The sequence below is a fragment of the Myotis lucifugus genome, unplaced genomic scaffold, assembly GCF_000147115.1.
Source record: "Myotis lucifugus unplaced genomic scaffold, Myoluc2.0 scaffold_265, whole genome shotgun sequence".
NCBI lineage: Eukaryota > Metazoa > Chordata > Mammalia > Chiroptera > Vespertilionidae > Myotis > Myotis lucifugus.
Window position 1 is genome coordinate 94,151 of NW_005871313.1, and position 23,437 is coordinate 117,587.

Genomic DNA, 23,437 nt, shown 5'->3' on the forward strand with positions numbered 1-23,437 from the left:
CTATTCATACTTATCATCAAATGACAAGTGTAGGTGTTAAAAATGTTTATACTTAAAAGGTGAAAAGTAGGGGTTCTGTTTAAAATTACTTTTTCAAATGTGGATTACTTTTTTGCATAATATACGTGGGATATCTTCTTTCTCGATAATTAAATATAATATACATATTCTCTTAACCACTTTTATCACTATGAATTACCCTTTAATGTCACCATTTTCCCTCTAAAGGATCAGCCTGATAATATCTTAAAATTGATTAAACAATGACTAGCTTTTAAATAGTAAGTTAATACTTTTCTAGTTTCTAAGGGTTTATCAAGATCTCAAATCCTAGCCAAAATCCTTAAATTAAAAAGCTTTAAGGAAATAAACATTTAACCCAAATAACTAAAATTCATTTAAAATATAGAGCCCTCAGATTACTGTACCTATTCAAAGACCCTTTAAATACAGCTTTAATTTCATAGTCCAAATGAGAAATCTCTTTTTAATTTGGAATTTGAAATTCATTTCATAGACTGCCTAGGAAAGCTTAAAGAAAAAATAGGACTGGTCCTGACTTTTCCTTACATTGGAGGTAATATTGTTACAGCTGAATCTTTGATAAATAGGAAGTCATCCACATATAATGGGATCTTGTTCACCATGTTCCCAGTCTCTTTTCTCCTGCCCCATTTATTGCTGTCAGAAATACATCCAAACAATGATAAAATATAAGAAGTGGACATGCAGTCTCATGTATTCCTAATATAAGTCAGAGCAAAATCGATCATGTCTTATAAATATTATTATAATTAAAATACATGTATGTACATATCTATATCAGTGAGCAAAGACATACCATCACTCTTAAATCTGTGTCTTCATTGTCCATAAACAAAAATATAGAGAATAAATTTAAGGGAAAAAATGTTCCCACAAACCCAACATGTAACCCTCTCATATTAAACTTAACAGCCCCTACCCACTGCTCCTGCTTAAGAAAAAAAAGTATTTTTTAAGTCTGGTTTTCTTGAGGTTCTATGATTTCAGCTATTTTAAACAGCTACTGACAGAACCTTTAGTTATCTATCTTGTCAATATTTCAGTGTGCCTTTATTAAGTGCAGGACCTCATGTTACAAGAAATTTAAGGATTTTTTTAAAAAATAAGACCTTTACTAAGATCTTTTTCTACATGAGGATAAAATATATTTTGGAACCTGAATACATACATTCATACTTCATTTAATATATAGAAACTAGAGGCCTGGTGCACAAAAATTTGTGCACTTGGGGGGGCGGTGAGGGGGGTCCCTCAACCCAGCCTGTGCCCTCTCACAGTCTGGGACCCCTCGGGGGATGTCCACCTGCTGGCTTAGGCCTGCTCCCCGGGGGATCGGGCCTAAGCTGGCAGTCAGACATCCCTCTGGCAGCCCGGGAGCCCTCGGGGGATGTCCATTTGCCAGCGGGGATCAGGCCTAAGCTTCAGTCGGACATCCTTAGTGCTGCTGAGGAGGCAGGAGAGGGTCCTGCCATCACCGCTGTGCTGGCAGCTGGCAGCCTGGCTTGTGGCTGAGCAGAGCTTCCCCTGTGGGAGTGCACTGACCACCAGAGGGCAGTTCCTGCATTGAGCATCTGCCCCCTGGTGGTCAGTGTGTGTCATAGTGACCAGTCATTCCCAGTTGTTCTGCTGTTAGGGTCAATTTGCATATTACCCTTTTATTATATAGGATATTTTATCAAAGCATCACCAACATAGACATTTTTGATGTTTAGGATTAATATTTGCTGGGAAGTAATTTATCTGTAAAGTTATTAAGGTATGTAAGTAATAGGTTCTGACCACCAATTAGGATGTGTGTGTGGAGAGGGTATGCGGGTGTGTGTAGGGGGGTTCTCCACACTTGAATAATTCTTGAATACCAGTAAAGTATCCTACCACTCAACTCAATTCTGACAGTACCTGGAGATAGCAGCAGCTTCCACAGATTAAGGGCTTAGTCCCACAAGAACTACCCTCCACGACAGATGCCAATCGTAAGCCCAGATTGTCGCCTGTGGCTTCTGACAGACTGGCTGTAAATCAGAGGTTCCCACGACCACCTCATTGTGTTCAATTAATTTGCTAGAACAGCTCACAGAGCTCACTAGATTACAGATTTATTACAAAAGACATGACTCAATAGCCAGATTAAAAGAAACAATGGGCAAGATCCCAAACAAAGGAGCTTCTATCCTTGTGGAACTTGGGGTTCTGCACATGGAAGTGTTCCGGTTCCCTAACCTGGAAGCTCTCCAAAGCCCTCCTTTTGGATTGTAGAGGCTCCATTACATAGCCATAGCTGATGAAATCACTGGCCGTTGGAGATTGATTCTACCTTCAACCTCTTTCCTCCCTAGAAATGGTGTGTGTGTTTGTGTGTGAGTGAAAGTTTCACTCCTCTATTTATGGTTGGTTTCCTTGACAACCTGCCCCTGTCCTTAGTTGTTTTCTAAAAGTCACCTCATTAACATAAGCCCGGTGGTGGTGGTGGAAAGAGGCTTGTTATGAATCACAAGACACACATTTCACCTTTACGACTCTGAAGCATTTTTAAAATCCAAGAACAAGAGCCAAAATACAACAATAGATGCTCCCTGATGCCTTTATTGCTCAACATTCCAAGGGTTGGGGGGGCGGAGGGGGCTGTGAGCCAGGAACTGTAGACAAAGGCCAAATGTATATGAGAAGTATTTTTGGGTCATCTGAATGACCTAATAACTATTTCTTATAAATCACAATTTCAAAATATTGCCTATTCCTCTCATTATAGCATATATATTTCTCTTTGGTAGGTTAAGTATCTGTTTCCCAACCACCATCTTCCCTAATCCCTTATAAGCACATTTTCTGTTCAGTCTTGTATCCTCAGTACCAATGCTTAACACAGGCATGGGACTTAAAGTTTGAATGCATGATCAAATAAATTTGTTATAAAACCAATGAATAAGTCTATATACAAGAGAATGGGACAAGGGAAATAACACTTGAATGCTTACAGCTGTTGTTCAAATCTAGACCTTCATATCAACATTTCCTTTTTCTTTCTAATTATAATGCTCTCCTATTTGTCCCCATCCTCACCCCCAACTCCTTGTCAGGGTTTTCACTCTTTAACACTCACCTCAAATATCTGCGCGCGCACAATCACACACACACACACACACACACACACACACACACACCCCAAGGCGGCTTTCCCTTTTTTTGCTCTAAAACCTTTTCTTGATGCTCCTCAGCCTCCTGGGCATACCTTAGTCACAGCACCTATCACACCATACTGTAAAAGGTGAAAGATTTATGCGATCTGAAGAGAAACCAGAGTATCTATTACACCATACTGTAATGATTGGTTATTTCCTAGTCATTTACACTTGAAGGATAGTCTTCATCTGTATCTGCATGTCCAGCCATCAGTACACTGCCTCCCAGTAGTGAGCACTCAAAAACATTTAGAAGTAATGGGTAAAAGAGTAAATGAATGGGAAGGGGAAAGTCTACTTTATGGAAAAGTATCTCAGCATAACTTCTTTGATAAGGTGTCAATCAGGTAGATACACTATTTCAACTTCTAAACAGAGAAAATTAATTTGACTGTATATTAAGATTATTGCTTATACAGGAAAATTACAATTAGAAAAAGTGCTTTAATTCATTGGAAGGACCCAAGCAGAATTATCTTCAACATTCTTTTTCCCTCTCACCCCTGATCCCTTGTCAGTAAAAAAATGCTTTTTTCCTTTTCAACTTAGGATTCCCTACACTATCCCCAGATGCCACATGTGGCTCTCCTTCCCAGAAATCACCCAATGATCTCTTCCTCCCAAAATGTGTATATGCCCCATGTCCTCAGAGTCTTGAATCACAACTGAGTAAGCTCAAAAATATAACCCAGTTGTGTGGGAAAAAGGGTGCTCAAGGATTGATGTTCCCATTTTGACAGATATTTTTTTCTAAGGCAATGGCTTTACTCAAAACCCAGTGGGGGGAAAAACATTTGAAACATGGGACCTTTCAGAAATCCTCTAGTCATTGCAGTGGCATGAGCTCCCTTGTGGCACCACAGAGGTGAAGGGGTGAATGGGCCATTGGGCATGTGGATTATTTTGGGCTGAAGGCCATTGAGACCTAGCAGACTCAAGAAAAAAATTTACCACTCTCTTCACTGCCTAAAATAACTTAGATAATGAGTGGGTCTAGCACAGAAAGAGAGCTTAATCAGAGGTAACTTTTTATCTGAAAGACTTACCTGCATGGCAGGGCAAACTTCTAATTACCAAACATCTGCTTTCTCATCATCCTGCGAATTACCCTATTTTTTTGCCCTTTGGAGCTCTAGGCCTCTCATTCCTCAGCTCAGGGTGGCATATTAAGCTTCGATTTTCCAACTTGCCCTTGTGTCTCATATCTTTAGGGCTACCATACATATGAAATTATTTTTTTCTCCTGTTAATATGTCTTATGTCAATTTAATCATTAGACCAGCCAAGGTAAGAGGGAACACTTCCCACCTCCTGGAGAGTTAACAAAGCTTGGTGGGTAGGGCAGGGCTGTGAAGCCAGGCTGCCTGAATTTGAATCCACTCTCCAGCCTTCTGAAACCTTAGGCAACCTCACTGGTGCCCAAGTTTTTTAACTGTAAGATGAAATAAAAGACCTTCCTGTAGAAACTGGTGGATTGATAACTGTCTGCTATTAATATTATCATTTTACTGTGAGTAGGACTAGCTCTGAAAGAACCTGAAGAGAGAAATTCCCCAAGATCAGAGAGGAAAAAGCAGAGTGCACTTACTGATTTGGTTGTTCAGCTTGAATGCAATGTCCAGCTGCAGGATAAACAGCATGAACTGGAACCAAGGACTCATCTCCATGGAGGGGAGAGGAATGTGGACAGAAAACACAATGTCGTTGGCTCCTATTTCCTTTGGAATCGCTTCATCGATGTCTCGGATTTTGTGGCAGTGGTTGGGTCCCCAAGGCACGAACCATTTTGTCTTGTGATGGTTTTTACGAACATCCACACATTTCACTGACATGTAGGACACTGCCGTGGTGGGTCCTGGAGCTGAAAAGAAAATGTTTTCCTATTTTAGAAAAATCATCCACGGAGGTGCTCATTTCTGGCTAACATTCTTTTTATTACCTTCTTCTCTCCATTCTTTTTGTACTGTCTTCTATAATTTGGGATCAGTAATACCTATGGATCTCCCAAATCTTGGTGAGAATCCTTCATTGACCTCTGTAGGTGTCTTAAAGTATCCCCAAGAGCCTACCCAGTGTGTTTTAAATCACTGGTATTTATTGAAAGAATATATTTGTAATCTGTTTGGTTCAGTTACCTCCTCACTCTAAAATGAATGTCACAAAAATGCACAGTGCTTAGGTTCCCACCTGTCTGTGAACTCAGGTCTCTGGTGCTTCATAGACGAGTGTCTCAAGTCAGAAGACCAGGGTCTGAAACCTGCTTAAACAACTTCCTCTCAGTTCATCTTGGGTAAGTTGGTTAAATCTATAGTGGCTTCAGGACCCTCATCTAAGAAACAAGATGGTTGGTTTCTAAGATTCAACCAAGATAGCTGGTTTCTAAGATTCTTAACTCTAAAGTTTTACAAAACTGCTTTTCTAAAAATATATATTGTTATTGATTTCAGAGAGGAAGGGAAAGGGAGAGAGATATAGAAACATCAAAAATGAGAGAGAATCATTGATCTGCTGCCTCCTGCACACTCCCTACTGGGGATTGAGCCCACAACCGTAGCATGTGCCCTTGACAGGAATTGAACCCGAGACCCTACAGTCCGGAGGCCAAGGCTCTATCCACTGAGCCAAACCAGCTAGGACCAAAATTGCTTTTGATTGAGAGAAAGAACTAAGCTAACCTCAGGTCCCCACTTAGAGTGGTACCTTTCAAAGGATGAGAACTCAAACATTGATACTTCAAAAGTGTACAAAATATAATCCACGCATTTTAAGAGAGAACATCAGATTTGAACAATATAACATTGAAAAAACACTATTTTGTGATTACAAAATGATTACATGATTACAGTAGAAATTTTCAAAATATAGAAATTTTCAAGTTTGAAACATTTACCCAAAATCCCACTAGCAGTGGTTCTTAACCTTCCTAATGCCGCGACCCTTTAATACAGTTCCTCACATTGTGGTGACCCCCAACCATAAAATTATGTTCGTTGCTACTTCATAACTGTAATTTTGCTACTGTTATGAATTGTAATGTAAATATCTGATATGCTATATGTGTTTTCCGATGGTTGCGACCCACTGCTAGAGGGAAGTAACCATTATTAGAAAATATCAAAATACTATCTTTCTTTTCTATGAGTGTATAATTATATAAAAACATATACATGAATTAAATTGTATGACCTTAAAATACATACTAATATTAACAACAAAAATTTTACAAACTGGGATCATGCCATACATAGTTTTGTAGCTTTTCCTTCTCACTCACTTAGAGAAGCAGAGCAGCACAGTGGTAAATAATACCAGCTCTGGAGCCAACTTGCCTCATGTCAAATCCTGGCCCTCTCATTCTCATCATGTCACTGCTAAGCCACACTAGGGAAGTTTTGGGTGATATTACTAAACCGGTCTGTGTATTATTAGTTTTATCATCTCTTTAATGGCAATAATAATAGTACCTACCTCTCTGAGTCATTGTGTACAAGAAACAAGTTAGCATGAAAAGTACTAAGAATAGTGTTTGAGAACATAAAAAGTATAAAACTAATATTACTTATTATATTATAAATAATTTCTCCATAATTAAACATTTTCAACTTGCAGTTACAAAATAATCATATGGTATACCAAATTGAACTTACCTACACACCCCTTAGTTTGTAAAGGTTGTCTATAAGAATAATTCTTTGCCTGATATTTTTTGTTTCTAATTTATCTTACCATTTGCATCTGCTGTCTATATTTTAATATAGAGATGATCCAAATTATATAGAGAATCTCTCTTTTCATTTGTTTTTTTCTATGCTTTTTTCCTTAGAGAAACTTTCTTTACCTCCAAATTCAAAAAACAGTCTCCTTTATTAACTTCTAGTTATTTTTAACAATTTTATTTTTTTAATATTTAAATAGTTGAAACTTCTGGAATTTGTTTTGATATAAGAGATGAGGTGAGGTTCTAGATTTTTTATTATTTTTAATATTGACATTGTTCTTTAATGAATAGACTTTCATTGACTTATGACATCACTTTATCTTATGTATAACAATAGATGTTTCTGGACAATCTGTTCTGTTTCATGTATTGGACTGTCAAGTCATGGCCCAACACAACACTGTTTTGAATTCTGTATGTTGATGGTGTGTATCAATATCTGACAGAGTAAATCCCCTCTCCCCAATCCATTTCAAATGTATGTCCTATTGCTGGGATTTTCATTGAAATTACCTTAAGTCTATAAATGAAAGTGGACAGAATAAGTATCCTTTTCCAACATTTAGTGTTCCCACGCAAGAACAATGATTGCTTCTCCATTAACTGGACTTCATTTTGACATCTCTTTCATAGCTTTCTTCATATGGATTTTGCCAGCATAGTATCTTTTTTTAAATCAATTTATAAAAATGTTCTCCTAAAGTTAGTAGTGAATGAAAAACATTATATAAATTGTGTTTAACGTGCATGGTTTACATATGTTTAATTCTGTAAATATATTCAGTATACTGTTCTCTCAGACCTGTTACCAGCAGAAATCATCTCTTATTTAATGGAGAAATATGTAAAGCAAGAGGAAAGTAACATAGGAGGCAAAAGTTTGTATTATTAATATGTTCTCTACCTCTAAGGATCAGATACACATTATTCTACACCTAAATATCTATCCTAAATTTTGAGTAGTAACATGTTTGCAGAAAGTGTGACAATGCCTAATGAAAAGTACCCGAAAACCCAGCACTATAAACTCTAGCTGAAAGTCCTTCAGTGTAGAATCCTGAACACTGCGGCCCGGAGTCACCACTAATCCATGCAAGGATAGTTTTTCTTTAAAACTCAAAACTGTATCACAAAGACATTTTACACCTAATTCATCTGCAATCAGACATCTGGCCTATTATTAGAAATATGAATCAATCAAATTTTGGTTATCCTGACTCAGCTAAATAGCCCACTGACATTAAAAAGACCAAATGGCACATTTAACTGAACGCTTTTTAATGTGGTTGGAGAAATAAACAGGGAGACAAAAGTCATGAATTCTATTTTTGGCTAACATGCTCAAACTGACTATTTGTGGCAAAAAATAGTGACTACATTTTGAAACTTCTATTCTTCCAAAATGAACCTAACCTTTTTTCATTTTTTTTCCTTTTGAAAAACAAGCCTTTCTCCCCTTGGACCAAAATGAAATAACTAGCTGAGTTCCTCAGCTAAACTCCAAAACCACATTCCAAACTTAATAACAGAGAAGCTGAGCACTTTACGGGCACAAAGGCTGCATTTTTAATGGACACAGTGAACGCCTGCCTTTGTAGCAGCCTGAGTCATTTTCATTCTTTCATTAGACTAGTGTTTCTTGCATAAAGAAAAAAATCCCAGGAATACTAATATTTTTCATAAAGGTCATGACAATGAACTTGGAGAAACCTCAAATGCATCTCCAGCTACACTATGAGAATCACAAACATTTTCCTTTACTTGAATAAATTAGTCTTCTGGACTCAAAAACCTTTGCATAACTTAAAAACCTGAAGACAATTTAGTATTTTCAATGTTTCTAGTAGTGCTCAAAAGGCAAAATACTCGCATTGTTGGAGAAAGTAAATAGAAATTCTGATATTCATAAATGGACAATAAATGTTTCCCCAGTAATGTATTTATACCTCAAGACAATTTCCTACTCCCAGATGTTTCTTTATGTAGAAAGCCTATCAAAGTAAACTAAAAAATAAAGCTTATACCTAAAGGCTGGTTGCCTACAGTAGTTTCATTAAATTGTAGCCAAAATTGTGACTACATGGATTACAAAACAGTGTCTAAAATTAAAAGAAGTTTGATTTGTCATTAATTTTTTTTAAGTGTGATGGATTTTATTGTAAGGGAACAGAGTGAAATGAAGAAGTTGAAATTACCTGCAGCCTCTGAAGAAGCTACAGTCAACTAACAGGTAATATGAAGTGAAGGTCTTACTTAGAAACCAGTGTGGTTCTAGGGATTAATAGACTGTGTTTATTTAAGAAGGGGCTGGATGGATTCAGGTCAACAAACTGAGTCATGTTTACTCGGGTGAAAGCTAAAAATAACCACTCCTCAGTAGTCCTAGGATAGTAATGCAATACCACCCAGCTGCCTCAGCATACTTTGTAAATGTCCCCTCTATCCACCCGTAGCATTTACTTGAAAAAAGTGGGCCAAAACTTACCTCTACATCAGTACAATTTAATAGACAGAGCAATCTGGCCAAAAATGAATATGCCCAGGCGCTGTGGATGGATTAACTTCTGGTGGGTTAAGACAGCATTTCTGTATGCCCAGAAGTCATAAAACCACAAGCTGCTTCATTGAAAACTGGCCCGTTTGAGTTCAGTTCTCTTTACTATGTCAAACATAGGGCTTTTTTTTCTTTCCTTATCTGTATTGCCACACAGAATTTTTGGCCTCCACCTCTCTACTATAGCACAAAAACTGTGAAATGTGATACCACATGGCGTTTAATTTTAAAATGATATGAAATCAATCAGACTTCTAATGCAAGGCTGTGAAAAACTGCACAAACACAATTTGAAGCCTTTGAAAATTCAGTGGCCTCTCAACTATGCACATTACTAAGACTCATACTTCATTCACCAAATATGTCTTGAGTGCCTACTATGCACTAGGCACTGTTAGGGGTGAAGTGAACCTAATAGACACCAGCCATGTCAAATGGACAAATAATGGGAAAAACAGACAAAAAAACAAATAATTACAAGAAAAAGTAATTATAATTGTAATGAATACTATGTTTATCCTGACATTACATGAAAAAGGACAATAGTCAGATATTTGGGAGGCAGGGAAATTGAATTTTTGAGAATGAGGCAAAAATTCCATTCCTCATCACAATGTAACCTTGAATAAAAATGTAAGTGAACAATGACTAAACCCACACTTCTTTTGGAAGAATATTCATTGACTCCAGTCAGCTTCCTGTTATGGCCTCTCAAATGGCAGTCCAGTTTACAAATTACTATCTAGCCAACCACTACCGCTATCATGCTCAAAGTTGAGTCAACATCAAATCATTAGCCCCTACTCCTTCCAGAACCTGTAATTAAAGAGTTGGACAGAGATGCAAGACTTGGTTGCCTCCTAGAAAAGTTAAAATTAAAACAGTATGTTGACATGACACATGGTCTCCATTTAGGCCAACACAGACTACTTATTTCTTTGCTTTATTCAAGTGAAAAAAACTCCTTTAGCAATTATCTAGGAGCATTATTATTATGTGAGCACTGTGCTAAGTAAAGATAGAGACAATGAGAGTCCCAGATCCCGAGTTGCTCACGGTCTGGTGTGGGAGGCTGAGAAGTTGGCAGAGAAGTACATCCTGATGGAAACTTGCTCTGATAGAGGTTTACACAGGATACATCAGTTGGAAAGGGGGCAGGGGGTGGGGGAAGCTGCTTGCAGAAGGCTTGGACTTACTAGTAGGTTCCTTAGGTTCACACTTATCCTTGAAAGAGAGCAGGTGTTTGTTAGCCAGAGGGGGAAAGGGTGACAGCCAAATGGGGAAGGTTCTGAAGAAGACCATGTACTCCATCACAGGATACCTAGGAAATGACAGTATGTTCTGCAGACGTCTGTGTTTGAGCATTAACATTTTTTAAAAAGATCACTTAACAGGTGAAGATGCAGCACCACCCCTAACTTCGTTTCAGCTCTTTGCTTTCTCTAACCAGTGGCATAGTTCTACTAGGGAGCTTGGGTTCTGCTCCCAACAGTCTCTGCTCCAGTCTATAGAGCAACACGAAGAAGAAATAATAAACAGACCTACAATGAATTTTTACATGGGGGATCTTTCCTCCTAAGACACCTATCTCTCTGTCCTGTAGGAAAGTTTCCACAAGGCTAGACGTGAGCTCTACTGGAAGGTTGGAGAAGCAAGAGGGGGTGTGGGGAGGGAATGAAGAGACTCCATCTCTTATTCTGGCAACTGGGCCTCCAAAGAGCCTTTGAAGTCTAGATCGTCAGATAACATCCTTCACCTAAATTACAAAAAGAATGTCTGCCTTGCAACAAAAATGATATTTAAAGATTAATCTGCTTCAGACTACAAGGGGAAGGAATGTGGAGAACAGACCAGTTAAAAGGATAACGCATGTTTATGAGCATTAATAATCATCCTGCAATGGCTAGCAGATTCATTTAGCTACTGACTCAAGAGGGAGGTTGATTTAACTCTTAAACCCCAGTCTCAGTTTGAAAACTGCTATCATGATCTCTGGACCTGAAAAGGCATGGATGCCTAGTTTATTAATCTGTATTGAAAATAATTTCCTCTACTTTGTTCCCTAAAGGTCTTGGGTTACTAGAAAGTGAATATTAAACTTTTTTTTTTAAAAGAATTGAGGCTAATTTTAAAAGATAGAATTAATATTTGGGGCTTAAGACTTACATGGCCTGTGTATATATCTACAAAATTAGAGAACAAAAGCAATAGTTGGACAATGTTAGCCCCCACAACTTTCGCCTGAACTATAAAGCTAAGTGACTCAATATTCATTTCACTTCGTAATGTAGAGAAAACTTCTACTGCCTGGCTCTGAATGGTATTTTTAAGATTATATAGTTATTCTCTCTTATCCACAGGGGATACGGCACAAGACCCCTGGTAGTGGATGCCTAAAACGCCCAATTTGGCATACCCGAATTGCTAGCATCACTCCTCTTGTGCTTTGGGGCCATTATTAAGTAAAATAAGGGTTACCTGAACACAAGCACTGAGATACTGAGACAGTCCATCCGACCACTGAGCCTGGCTACTGACTACTGAGCGGGTGGCATGTACAGGGTGGATACGCTGGATAAAGAGATGATTCACGTCCCAGGCAGGATGGAGCAGGACCACACAAGATTTCATCAAGCTGCTCAGACAGTGGACAATTTACAACTTATGAATTGTTTGTTTCTGGAATTTTCCATGTAATATTTTCGGACCACGGTTGACTGTGGGTAACTAAAACCATGGGTAAAGGGGGACTTCTGTACTTAAGTTGGTTCTAATCTTTGCCTACCTGCATATCTATGCTTGCCTCAATGAGAACTTCTAGGAAATGTACTGGGCATTCAGCTCTTGGAGAATTCCAGGGTTTGCTAAGGCTTTTTAAAAATATATATATTTTATTCATTTTTTACAGAGAAGAAGGGAGAGGGATAGAGAGTTAGAAACTTCGATGAGAGAGAAACATCAATCAGCTGCCTCCTGTACACCCCCCACTGAAGATGTGCCCGCAACCAAGGTACATGCCCTTGACCGGAATCTAACCTGGGACCCTTCAGTCCACAGGCCGACGCTCTATCCACTGAGCCAAACCGGTTAGGGCTGCTAAGGCTTTTGATGTGCCTCAAGGAGGGGAAGGAGGAGAAGGAAAGAGGAACATGGGTGGCAGAAACCGATGAGACCAGATGGATTCCTGTTATTTATACAACTACACTTTTTATTCAAAGTCCTGCCCCCCGCAAAGCACTCATTTAACATAAAAGAATCTTCGACTAAATTTAGAAATTAGTTTTTGAATGTGTTAATGTGAGTTCCCACAGAGAGTCTGCCTGGCTTTCTCAAGCTCAAAAAACCTCCTACTCTAATTCTAGTTTAAAGGAAACATGTGGGCTATACTGTACAACTGATGTAGCCAGATTATTTGCTTGACTTGTGAGGTCTTAGACAACTAGCCATCCCTTCAGCCAATTCGGTTTGCCGTTCCCTCCAGGCCAGTTCCCAAAACGATTCCTTAGTATCTACCACAGCCTGTGTCTACTAAGTTTTAGGATGTCTCACTATAATAACTGCCTCCAAGTTTTCAGCTAGAAAGTGTAACACTTGTGTTAAACTAACTTAGTGCTTCGGAATGAACTGACTCAGTCTGTTAATTCCTTTTCTGAAATTGCTCTGAAGTTATAATGGTCAGACGCTCACCCTACCTCTGCCACCGACTCTGAAGATAAAATTCTCCTATATTTCAACCAGACCAATTAAATCTTACTAGATTACCAAGTGAAATATTATTTCACAATTCGATCTCAATTACTGGAGAACTGAAAGTGGGTCTGCAGGGCCAACACTGGAGAAGTGGTTTTCGGAATGATCCCAGCCGTGCCCCCGTGCGTGTAATGGGGTGCGCTAAGTATAATGTAATCCATTCCTGCCAGCAATTTTCAGTAAGTAGTTAATTATGCTAACATCTGTTCTAGGAAAGCTAAATTTTTTAACACGGCAGAACATTCCTCTACCCTAAACTACTACCACGAAAACACACAAACACACACACCACGCAGCCGAGTTGAATGCAAAATAATTTATGCCATACATGCAAATGCCAAGCGCTTCTTTAAAAATAGTTCCCTACAGCATAAACTTGTGAAAAAATGACATAGACTTTTCGACAGCAAAGTCTCAGAAATTGTAGCAAACACTTTGTATAATTCATTCTGACTTCTAAAATACTGAAAAATGTTCTATGTTTACATCGAAGGCTGATGAGGATTTTAAGCTGCTTGGCCTGCAACCTCAATTGTGTTGGAGCCAGAGCTGTAACAGCTTTGAAGAATAGAAGAATGACTCTATATTTGTCAGAATTGACACGGCAGACAGGCAGCGCCGCTTGGCTTCCATTACTTGCCTGGCTTAGATCCCGTGGAACTGAGGAGGGTTGGAACAAAGAGGGAAAAAAATGCGAGTGCTTTGGGACACTGAGCCAAACTCTTACATAGTATTTGAAATGCTGTGGTAAACATGGCATTACTTTAGGCTCAAAAGATTGGTGCCAGTTTTTTCCTCTTTAGGAAAAAATAATAAAATGCACAGAAAGGGTCCTGCCAGAGACATAACACATCAAATCTGCCAACCATCAGACGTGCTAATTGGGGGAGCAACACTGAATTCTGAATTCGGATGACAAAACGGACCCTCACCTTGGGTATGCAGCAGCAGAGAGAGACTAAATTAAGAAATTCAAGGAAAGTACGTCACATCAAATCACGAATTCTAACCGCTACCCCTGAAAAATACCTACGATTACTGTTTCTCCGTCACTCCCGAAATACTCAAAACAGTAAATATGAAATACACATGAAGCGCACACAAAAGACCTCCCTAGAAAAACCAAATGGCTCATCTGTTGATGCGCTTGCTCACTGCTTGGCAAACCAGTCGTCTGGGCTGAATTTTTGACTCTCTGCCAGGGCTTCAAAATCAGCCACCTTTCAGCCAAAAGGCTGTGGAATGCGGCCAAGACCACCTATGGAAAGTGAATTACGGCACCTTATAATTTACTGCCTTGGCTATGATCTTTCATAAAGCCAGCATGGAGGGCAGACCAGCTCTTCTGTGGGAAATCTCGGAGCCCTCGGAGAGGCCCCAAAGCTGCCCTGGCAGAGCTGTGGGGCGAGGGGTGGCAGAGAGGTAGACAACTGACTCTATTTTGTGAGCAAGCTTGGCACACTTTTGTCTTAAAATTTTAGGTTGAAGAAACCCCCAAATTTAGCGGCTTTGTCCTGAAGTACTCGTTCCACTCTATAAGTTTCACACATTTGTTATTTATAATTTATTCTTATCAGGCATTTATTATTTGTAAATTGCAGACCTCTACCTTTATCAATATAATCAATGTTAATAATAAACACAGATGTTAACTATGCCAATTGCACATTACAGTTTACAAAGCATTTCACACACTGGCATCATCTAATCCTCAGTGAACAGGTACAGCCAACGCCCCTGCACGGCACATACTGAAGATGGGTGGGTTTTGTCCCACCAGCAAGTGGCAGAGCGAGAACTAGCACCCTAGTCTGACTCGATATCCAGTGCTCCTTCCACCGCACTGCACTGCCTCTCAATCGCTCGCTTCTTTATTAGCTCTCTCCAATTACCTGAGAGGTAATGGCAGAGCAGAGAGGTAATGGATGAGGAAGACAGGGTGCCATGGGGAACTTACTGAACCTCCAAATACAGGGCACTTTCCAGCACTGGGCTGGGCTCCACACAAAGGGCCCCGGCAGGATAGCTTCTCTTGAGACTCAGACAGCGCCAAGGTTCCTCCACCGAGTTCCAGAAAGAGATGGTGGAATAACAGGCTCCCCAAAATGCACTGAACTCACTTGAAACTAATGGCTACTCTCCCATCATTTGTTGGGTTTGGGGTTATGACTTTAGTTAACCTAGACGAGAATAACTGACCCGGGAACACAGGGCAGACCTGCCATGGGAGAGTCGAGGCCAGACCTGTGGGCAGAATAAGTGCCAAGATTCCAAGTTGGAGGTAAAGTAACGTCGGAGCAACCTAAGGAAAGAATTCGCTGATACATTGCATAGGCAAACAATGGCACAATTGGACTCAGGAAAGGGCGAGGTCTCCATTCATGGGGACATTCAGGAAGTAACCGAATAGATAAGAGCCTGAACTAAGTCAGCTTTCCTCAGTGACAGCAAAATGATAGAGTCTCCTATTCATACACGTAGGATACTAAGGAATGGAGAGCGTAAGGCCCAAAGAAAGAGCTTCATGCAGCTTATTGATTACTATTTCTCCATATCTGACCCATTTCAGAAAAAAGTACAGGGCACTCTGAAGGGCCAACAATTTAGTGTTAGAAAGTGCAAGCTGGAATTTCACAAATGCCAGGGATAATCATATCCCCTTTCTTGATTTTTCAAAGAAAAGGTAGGACCTTATAATTTCAAATTCTCTAGAATTGGAGGTAGAGGTCAATTGGAGGTAGAGGGTAAACTACAGTTTCAACGGTTACATTCTTAGAAAGTATTAGGTTTTTAAAAAACACTGAAATAAAATTAAGACCGCTATGTAATTGTTAAAAATTTTAATCAGCTCTGGGTTCTAGTTTAGGTGCCACTTCCTTCATTCATTCAGTTTGCTAAATGCCCATAATGTGCCAGCATCTCAAGCCTTTGCCAGTTTCCCTTCAGTAACAAATTATCTTTACTTCCTCTAATGCCCACATTCCCTAGTCTAGGCTTTTATTATAGCACTAGTCTAGGCTTTTATTATAGCACTAGAGGCCCTGGGGGGTGGGGGGGATCCCTCAGCCCAGCCTGCACCCTCTCGCAGTCCGGGACCCCTTAGGGGATGTCCACCTGCCGGCTTAGGCCCACAGGAAGCGGGTCTAAGCCGGCAGGCAGATATCCCCCAAAGGGTCCTTAGCACTGCCACGGGGGGCCACCACGACTGCGCTCTCCAGCCATGAGCCCAGCTTCTGGCTGAGCAGCACTCCCCCTGTGGGAGCACACTGACCACCAGGGAGCAGCTCCTGCATTGAGCGTCTGCCCCCTGGTGGTCAGTGCACATCATAGCGACTGGTCGTTCTGCCGTTCGGTTGATTTGCATATTAGCTTTTTATTATATAGGGTTCTATTTTATTTGCAAACATAGCTTCTGAAGCATACAAAATTATAAGCTCCTGAAAGGCCAGTTCTTCTTCCTCCTTATGGCACCAAACATAGAGATTTAAACATGCAGATCTTCCAAACCTGAACTGAACTATTTACATTATATCATAATAAGCACATTAGGTTACTTGTTAGGAAATTAACATATATCAAACACTTATTCACCTTTTGCTTACTTATCAAATACTTATTGACTTTTATCAAACATATTAGGTACTACAAAAAAATGTCATAATGAATTTGACCCATGGCCTGCCTACATCAAAGTACAATTAAGACTGGCATTCAGTGTGGGACAAAGCCATGCCCCTTCTTGATGCCCACCCCCCAATGTTACACATGTGCCCTAGTTGAGGCTCATTTCCATTTATGATGGCTCTTGCAGATCTGTGTCAACCGATATATACAATGAATACTGAGTTTTGAGGATCAAAATGACATCTCTAAACTGGAACACTACCATCTCAATCCACAGTAAAAAAAAAAAAAAAAAAAGTACATTTACACATCAAAAGAATGTGTAGGAGACAGACAACAGGCAAGCAAAAACATGGTAATATTTTTAAAATTTTGCCCAAAGGGTTTACAGCTAATATTAAAATGTGGGAGCATGTTTAGATAACTACTCTTTAGCCTACTTCCTGGAAATTGAGGTTCTCAAAGTTAGAATTTAACAATTATTTATCCTATTCCAGCACTGCCCTGAGGGAATCAAGGCCTGCATGACAGAAATAAAGTAAGAAAAAATGTTTATTTCTTAGCCTTCAATGTATATAATGAGTAGCTGCATAAATGAAAACTTTATGACAAAATCTTTATTCTTAAGAACACCCAGAGGGGAAAACTAGCAATTTCATTAATATCTTAAACCAATTCCTACCAGAGAAAAACGTAAACACCCTTTCTAAAGGTATCAAACCTACTTTTGAGATCAAATCTACAAAACAGGTTCAGACAGAAACCTGGGCAGAGGAACCTTCTGTTGCATGTATATTCTATTTACCCAGCAGCTCTAAGTGAGTTTTTCTCTCTGGCTCAATGAATTACATACAAAAGTTCTGAAAGAACTAGTAGAGAAAAGCAATGGAAGGCTTCTGGTGTGAAAGGATCTGTGAGGCATAGCCTGGGTATCCAAAGTCTCAAGATAACACAGGGACCTTCTTATTTAGGAAGAAGAATTTACAGGCCCTGTTGATTCATGTGGGATGTGAGTGAGAAAGAGAAATCAAGAATGTCCCCCAAGTTTCCTGTACCAGCAGCAGATGGATAGTAATGTCATTTTCCTAGAAGAGGAATCAAAGAAAAATGAGTGATAGGACATGTTACAGGTAGAACACGTAGGAGCTGGTGGTATGTGGCTTGTTAAAGAAAAGAGCTGGGTTTGCATTGAGGGGAGTAGGTTACAGCTAAAAGGTCACATATGTGAGTGGCTAAGAATTGGAAGAGAAATTAGATTTATTCTAGGTTGTCCCAATGTTACAAGTTCTAAGGAAGGAATTCTGAGATCGATACAATCTGATGGTCCAAAGTCAACCGGACCAGTTGAAGACAATGAGCTGCCCACACCTGTGTGAATAAAGGTGCTCCTGCTGGCAACACTGGGTGGTGCGAAAAGTGCAGAGGATGGAATCTTGGAGGGAAGGTGGAGGTGGGTGGGTGGGTGGGAAGAGATTAACCAAAGAACTTGTATGCATATATGCATAACCTATGGACACAGACAATAGGGTGGTGAAGGCCTGGGGCAGGGGTGGGGGTGGGCTAAAGGGATTGATGGGGGGAAGGGGGACATATGTAATAGTACTTTCAACAATAAAAATTTAATGGAAAAAAAAAGTACAGAGGACACCTGAGCACTGGATGGGGGTGAAAGACCAGCCTTTCACCCCCTTCTTCATCACCAACATTCTATGAACCCTCTTCACACACTTAGAGCTTCAGTCTGGGCCACAAATCAGTCTGCTGTTCCTGAACTACTGCGAACTTGAGGAGAAGAATCTTGGTGGAATTATCCCAGGAATCAGGCCTGCTGGACACGCCACCAACCAGGCAAATTATCCCACCAAACTTGGAGCCCAGTGCTTTCAAATGTAAAGGCAGTATTGTAACTGTTACACACATCTAACTTAGAAATTGTATGACTATAGAGGGAAGTAATATACTCTATGTTATGGTAAAAATCATTCTTTTATGATTTAAAAATATGTTTTCATATCAGGGTCGATTTGTATGCCAAGAATAGAGGCTGCCAAACCTTGTTCATCTATCTAGGCTCCTTCTCCCCTCATTTTCCTTGTATTTTCATATCTATTAGAGGAAAAGACCTTAATCATCCTTCTCTACTGTGTTACTATGAGGGGTCAGAATAGGTTTCCGGTGTTTTCTATCTTCCACGAACGGGTGAGATTACTGAACTGTTCCAAAAAGCAAGGACAAACCCCAGCCAACTGTAAAATTTCTTACTGATGTATTCAGCATGATGAAATATACCTCCATAATATGCACTATGGGAAGTGACTCTAATCCAATCACAAAGAACATGTTTAGAGATTTAAAAAAAATCCATTCCAGCTTCCAGCCGATGACCCATGCATTCACAGTATAATACAACACAAAGACATTCCAATACAATGAAATAATGTGGAGCATGTCCAACCTCTGTTTTTCAGAGTGATAGAAATAGGCTCTACAAAGCTGTTTATTACTATGCAGAAGAAATGGAAGTCATGGCATACACTGACCTAAAAGAGCATTGGCAAAATTTGCTAATCAATTCATAATATTCATCAATCCATAACATTCACTCAGATTTTCATTTAAACATCTAGGTTCTTAATATATTTCAAATTTTACATAGATCACCTTCTACAAAAAATACTCCATAAGAGAAAACAATAATTACAGTGCAGCTTTCATAGGAAGGGCTCTTTATGTGGCTGTAGACATCTACAAAAACAGAATAAGAAAAATTTAAAGCAAGGGCTATAGACTCAGAAATACTTGGGTTCAAGTCCCAGCTCTATTACTTACTAACAGGTTAGTTGGGCAATATACATAGCTTTATGAAATGTCAGTTTCCTCTTTATAAAATTTTACTATGAGAACCCATCTCACCCAGCCAACTTGGCTCAATGGTTGAGCATCGACCTATGAACCAGGAGGTCCTGATTTGATTCTGGTTAGGGCATATGCCCAGGTTGCTGGCTCCATCTCCAGTGTAGGGCTTGCAAGAGGCAGCAGATCAATGATTCTCCTCATCATTGATGTTTCTATCTCTCTCTCCCTCTCCCATTTTCTCTGAAATCAATAATATATATATATATATATATATATATATATATATATATTTTTTTTTTTTTTTTGAAGAGTACCCATCTCACAGGTCAGTTGTGAATATAAAATAATTACTAGAAGGAGCTTACTACATCACCTTGCACATAGTGAGCTTCAATCTATGTTAGGTATTGATAACAATGACGCTGCCAGCAAATGGAGAAGAAGAATAACCTGGTGGGAGTTGGGGACATTATCCCTGCTCTCTAGTATATCTTCTTCCCCCTAAGGATGTGTTAATCTTAAGGTACTAGAGCAGTGGCTCTCAACCTTCCTAATGCCATGACCCTTTAATACAGTTCCTCATGTTGTGGTGACCCCCAACCATAAAATTATTTTCGTTGCTACTTCATAACTGTAATTTTGCTACTGTTATGAATCTTAATGTAAATATCTGATATGCAGGATGTATTTTCATTGTTAAAAATTGAACATAATTAAAGCATAGTGATTAATCACAAAAACAATATGTAATTATATATGTGTTTTCTGATGGTCTTAGGCGACCCCTGTGAAAGGGTCGTTCGACCCCCAAAGGGGTCGCGACCCACAGGTTGAGAACCGCTGCAATAATCAGAAATGATGCTATAAAAATTTTAACTTGAGTGTCTAAGATGTATTTCCCTGAGAAATAACCCAGGGATATCCTAGTCAGCCTGTTGCTTGAGGGAACATAGAATTAGCCCTTGTTTTCTCCTCAGTGAAATGGGATTATAACATTTTTTTCACAATTATTTTTATAAATTATTATAAAATAATTATGGCCAAAAAATTTACCTACTCCTTCCCGTGCTCCCTACAGATAAAGAGAATGCTGGTTTTGCTTGTTTTGTTGCATACCCTCACCTGCCCTCCAGTGAGGGTTCAACTATTGCTAGATAGATTTTTTTGCGTTTTCATGATATACAATCAAGAGAAAGGGACCAGGTAGAAGAATGGTCTTGCCTGGGAGAAGTCAGTTATGTCATTAATAAGGGCAACATAAGAAAATAAGATAGCAGGTGAAAAAACGTCATATAAACCTTTGGCAGGATTTATCAGCAAGTGACATTGGGAAGATAGAAAGGATCAACACGGGCACGTTAGGATTATAGGGCTAGACTAAATGAGGTTAGGGCTACAGCTACACTAGATCATCTTATTTCCATTTTTTATTCAAAGCCTAGGTTCCTCACAGAACACTACACTTGCCAATTCCATCTTAGTCCTCCTGGCTGCCCTGCCCCCATCCCTCTATCCCAGGGTTTCTCCACCTGGGTACTACTGACATTGTAGGCAGGATAACTATTGTGGGGGCTGCATCATGCATTGTGGGATAATTAGCAGCAGCCCTGGCTTCTATTCCCTAGTTGCTAGTAGCATCTTCCCTCCTCCCCCAGCAAGACATTTAAATAAAAAATGTCTCCACACATTGTCAAATATCCCCCCAGGGGGCAAGACTCTTCCTGGTTGAGAACGCTTACTTTTTCCTAACAACCCAGGCTTAGAAGAAAAATTCATACCCCTCTAAGCCAGTCTGTGACCCTGCCCCTTTGCAGAGTTTGCAACTAGAGGGGTAGTTGAGCTCTCAACAATCCATTACCATTACAGTTATTTACATCCTGGACTGGCTGCATCAGGCTGTCATCAACAAATTATAAATGATCATAACAGGTAACATTTATTGGATATTTGTTATGTTGGGCTAGAGGATTTAACTAGATTGATATCCATTCTTATACAACAGGGAGTGGTAGAAAAGATAGTATTAGATACTTAGAGACGAGCAAAATGAGGCTCTGAAAAGGTAAATAACTCATCCAAGGTCAACAAGTAGTTGAACTGGGGTTTGAACACTAACTCTATCTGAGCTCAGAAACTCTCTTTGCCTTAGGCCATACTATTTCTCCTACTGAGAAAAATCAATGCAGAGATACATGGGAAATGCATTTAGCATAAATTATATGACTTAAAATGGTGAGGCGGTACATGGACTGTTCTAGAACTCAGTGTTCTCTGAGTAAGCTGACCACCAAAAATATAGATGTTTTTGTTCTAAGGGTGCTAACAAGTTGATTTTTGAATTATGGACAATCTACTAAACACAGGAAAATGGTGGTTTCCTCTAACTAAAAATAATAATCAGTAGCTGGTTGCCATGGTAGCAGAGGTAAACTTAATCTTGATGGGGAATACAATCACCACATAGGGACAGCAAGTATGGTCAGGAGTCTAAACCAGATAAGGGATGTTTTTCAACTGGAAAAGAGAAAGTTGAAAGAGAGAAATGATAGTCATCTTTAATTATTTGAAAGGCCACCATCTAACAGAAGGGAAGCACATGATCTAAATTATTCCAAAAGGAAAATCCAGGATTCGTGAGTGGAAATTACAATGTGGTAATGGAAGCCACTTTTCCACTGAATGATAAGAAAGAACATTTAACTACCATAGTGTTTCAACTGGATTCTCTAGACAGCAACTCATCACTAGGATAGAAAGGGGATGGCAAGGATGGTGTCTCTGCTGGGAGATCCCAGTGTGGGTGAGACTGGACTAGATAAATTCACAGGCCCCTTATAAAAAGGGTATCTATTTCTCTAAAGAACTAGAAAATTGTGAATTCCTGCTGAAAACAGACAATGGAGAGTGGGGGATGTATGGGTCTCCACTGGGCAGAGAGAGAATACCAGTAGTAGCTCGTCATCATAATAGGAGTGGGAAATTCCAATCTTGCCGAGGAAGAAAATATCATTTAGGTAAGACCAGACATAAGAGAGAAAAACCTTATGGAGAATTTTTTCCTTCTGTACTGAATAGATGACCAAGGGATAGGGCAATAGAGCTTAAAAAAAATTCAAGAATCAAGCAGCTCTTTCTTCTGTCTTTCAACCCTAAGATACTGTAATGCCTCTTCCTTGGACTTTACAGCCACCTCTCACTATTTTGACTTCAAATTCCATTTAATTCTTAAAAGAAACTATATAACTCTGGATGGTGTTACTCAGTGGTTAGAGTGCCAGCTCTCCCATCGAAGGGTCTCTGGTTCAATTCCCAGTCAAGGACACATACCTGAGTTGCAGGTTCAATCTCCAGCCCTGGTTAGGGCATGTGTGGGAAGCAACCAATCGAGGTGTTTCTCTCACATCAATGTTTCTCTCTCTCCCACTCCCTCCCTTCCACTTTCTCTAAAAAAATTATTGAAAAAATATCCTCCAATGAGAACTAAATACACACACACACACACACACACACACAAGAAAAGAAAATACACAAACATGCAGGTAGGAAATAACTAGAATAATAGTTGATTAGATATCTCCTAAACATGAATATTACCTTTGGCTTCACTATCTTTGGTTTATCCTCAACCAACAATTCATTATAAATCATCTCACCACTAGATTCACAGAATTGAAACAGGACAAGGCTATCCTCAAACTTTCCTCTTAGAAA

General features: G+C 39.5%; 1 protein-coding gene across 3 annotated transcripts in view; it reads right to left on the minus strand.

Moving 5' to 3' along the window:
- WLS (wntless Wnt ligand secretion mediator) overlaps positions 1 to 23,437 on the minus strand; it is a 102,168-nt gene that overhangs the window by 56,121 nt on the left and 22,610 nt on the right. For all 3 annotated transcript variants that reach the window (XM_006099224.3, XM_006099225.3, XM_014464754.2), the window contains exon 2: positions 4,813 to 5,085. In XM_006099224.3, coding sequence (XP_006099286.1) covers positions 4,813 to 5,085 — 273 coding nt within the window. The remainder of the gene's footprint in view (positions 1 to 4,812; positions 5,086 to 23,437) is intronic.